This window comes from Branchiostoma floridae, chromosome 3 (assembly GCF_000003815.2).
Source record: "Branchiostoma floridae strain S238N-H82 chromosome 3, Bfl_VNyyK, whole genome shotgun sequence".
NCBI classification, from domain to species: Eukaryota; Metazoa; Chordata; class Leptocardii; order Amphioxiformes; family Branchiostomatidae; genus Branchiostoma; species Branchiostoma floridae.
In genome coordinates, this window is record NC_049981.1 from 16,541,770 (window position 1) to 16,545,180 (window position 3,411).

The window sequence follows — 3,411 nt, forward strand, 5'->3', positions numbered from 1 at the left end:
ACCCTTTATTATACAACACTGAAACACCTCGATTTATTGAAAAGAGGATTTCAATGATGTAAAAGTGCAGAGGATGAACAAGAAACCTAATATCATCATGTTGAAATTCAAAAATAAGTTGAGAAATCATAAACCTTTGTTTTTTAAACCTTGGTTATTCCATCTTTGTTTGTTTAATTGTACATCACCGGTACATTTTGGACATTTCTCGGGGTTCTGTCTGTGTCAACTAAACTTCTTCACAAACCGCAGTTGAGAGCGCAGAGAGAGCGCGGTGAGAGCGCCGTCCTAGCTAAATTGGTATCATAAACCACTGTTGAGACCTATTGCGCTCGCTGTGCGCTCTGTTGGCGCTCACGGCGTTCTCTGCGCGCGCTCTTGGCGCTCTCTCTGCGCTCATCGTTGGATCGCCGTCCACGGCGCTCTCACGGTGACTGTTTTGAGCAGGTTCAAAACAGTCGCGGTGGTGATGGCGACCATGGCGACCATGGCGCTCCGACCGCGCTCTCTGCGCGCTCCCATGGCGACCTTGGCGGTCCCACCGCCGTCCAAGTGGAAAGGGGGTATAGCAATAGTACTGATGCAAGTCTTCATGGGTAACCTTGAATTTCTTGTCTTTTCAGAAAAGGACGTCAAATACGAGGTCAAAGTCATTTGCGACCATACTGCGCATGCTCCACGGCTGAACGCGGTGAAAACTCAAACGGGCTTCAAATTGAGTCTGGTATCCCGATGCGCATGCGTCATACAAAATCGTTCCAAAGTCAAAATGGCTGCGAAAATGACGACATACCTGGGCTTCCACTCAGGTTATTGAAAGCTTCTTGTGCATTTTTGTAAGTAAGAGATAAACCTTGATGAATACAGGCTACTTTATGCGATACTGCTGTTCTTTAGAAAATGATTTCTTGATTAAATAAACCACTAATTGTAGCAGTATTTTGAAAACATATGAAATAGAATCTTGTCATCATCCTATAGAAATGGTAGCGTCCACTCTTTTTTACTAACAGCAACATAGAGGTAAACCATGGCAGTAAGTTGTTTAGAATATCAGTGTTTCTCTCTTCTTGAAAATATGGTAAAATCTACACAGTCAAATAAGAATATAACGTGATTACCTTGAGATATGTTTTCTTTATAAAGCTATCTTTACAATTCCAGAGGAATACTATCTATATAAATTCGGCCTCCACTTACTATCTGTATCTGTATCAATATAGCCGGTATAACCGCCCTTCGGCGTAACACACCAGCTTCACAGGCACGCGGCGCGGCAGCAGCTGGTTATAATTACACCGAAGAACCCGTCACACCTAACTTTTGCACATCTATCTGCAAGCGTTCTTTAAAACTTTCCAGAGAAGATGCCCCTACTGTGCTTGGTGATAACAAATTCCACTCTCGATAGTTCTGGGAAAATACGAATTTCTAAATACATCAACCCTAGGCTGGTAACTCTGGTACTTGAAATCATGGCTGTTTCTTGTTCTTTTTTGGGGGGCTGGTATTTGATACTTATCAGTCGATACGTCCACCTGTTTATTGGTCATTTTGTACGTCATGTAAAGTCTGGACATTTTCCTTCTGTCTTCAAGTGATGTCCACTGCAGATCTGTTTTCATTTGGTAACACCAGCATCCCTGTTGTAGTTGTTTGTACAGAATCTGGCAGTTTGGTTCTGCACCCTTTCCAGTTTATCTTTGTCTTTCTTTGTATACGGATCCCATACTGTTGTAGCATATTCAAGGTCAGGTCTTACCAGTGATGTATATGCAAGTGATTTTGCACTGGCTGGGCATGTCCACAAGTTGCGTTTGATCACTCCCAATGTTTGTTTAGCATTGGCTGTTGTTTTTTTTGTTAACATGTACACCCCACTTCAGGCCAGTTGTTAATGTACCACCTAGGTATGGGTGGGTTTTTGTTGTTTCTAATGTCTGACCACAAACTGGTAAGGGGTCACATTTGGTGTGCGTTTGTTCGTTATGTGCATGATATAGCACTTATCAGGATTGAACTGCATAAGCCATTTCCTTTACCATTCTTCCAGGGTGTCCAGATCTTTCTGAAGAAGTTGTGAATTATTCTTTGTAGATACCTCTATATATAACAGGCAATCATGGGCGAATAACCTCACACTTGAATCTAGCTGGTCTGGCGAGTCGTTTATGTACAAGAGGAAGAGTAATGGTCCCAGGATAGTTCCTTGCGGAACTCCCGACGCTACTTTAACTGGAGCTGAGGCCTTCCCTTCTACCACAACCGTTTGCTATCTGTTCGTCAGGAAAGCCTTTAACCAGTTTAATGTAGTACCCTGAATTCCATAGTACTCCAGTTCTGATATGAGTCTGCTATGTGGGACTTTGTCGAAGGCTTTAGTGAAATCAAGTATCGCTAGATCCACCTGTTCAGTGCCCCAGCTATGTCGTGAATTGTCAAAATAAGCTGTGTTTCTGTGCATCGCTTTGCTCTGAAACCATGCTGGTAATCCGTTAGTAAACTGTGACCTTCTAAGTGTTTTTAATACAAACATTTGATTTCTCCATACACTTAAAAGGCCAAAGGTCAGTCACATCAGTTCTTGCCATGTCTTTTCTTGTTTTGGCGACGCCTGAGGGGCTAGCCTAACAGTATAGTATGTGCCCAATTGGCAGAATTTAGGGGTTTTTTTTCGCGTCTGCGTAGTACGTAGTTGCATCATTAATTTGGAGGGGAATAACGCAGGAAAGGGTTGACGGATCGTCACGATATTTGTAATGTATATAGCTCTGGAGATGACGTGCATAATTATATACATGTTATACAAATTAGGGGATAATAACAATGATAACAGTTTATAAATTCACCTCATTTCATGATAGGATACTCAAATTAAACATTTCATATGTGTAACTGAAAAAGTGAGAAACATCAGCCTAACTGTGTAGCATATGACGTCCGGTTGACCAATATTCCAAGAAATCTACAGCAATTCGTCCGCGTGAGCGAAGGCTTCGGATGATTTTCGGCTGGACCGGAGTTCGCGGGGCACTTCCAGCTATGATTAAATTCAGCAAGGCCTCGGTGACGATTTTTCAAATTTTTTGTTAAGTTTAAGATTGCTCTATTGCAAAAATTCCTGTTAATATTATTGCTTTTAGGATGTCAATCCATCCCACTCATGCCCTACATATTTCCCAACACTCAGAAGTTAAAGTTGATCCAAATATTAGCTTTTTACCGGGTTAGTCGATTCTCACTTTATCCATGTCCAAGATATGCTACCATGAAGCGGCATATTTTCAGCGAAAAATACAGCCGATACTCAGGCGATGCTGATATTCGGCGAGATGTGACCGATCTACAAATTCGGTCTGCGTTCGCATGGATTGTAAATCCGGCTAAGCTACACGGGCAAATGAAACCCTA

The 3,411-nt window shown here is 42.1% G+C and overlaps 1 protein-coding gene across 1 annotated transcript in view; it reads left to right on the forward strand.

Moving 5' to 3' along the window:
• LOC118411724 overlaps positions 1-817 on the forward strand; it is a 3,820-nt gene extending 3,003 nt beyond the window's left edge. The window contains exon 7 of the mRNA XM_035814206.1: positions 624-817. Within this exon, the coding sequence (XP_035670099.1) occupies positions 624-817 (194 nt within the window). The remainder of the gene's footprint in view (positions 1-623) is intronic.
• The last annotated feature ends 2,594 nt before the right edge of the window (positions 818-3,411 follow it).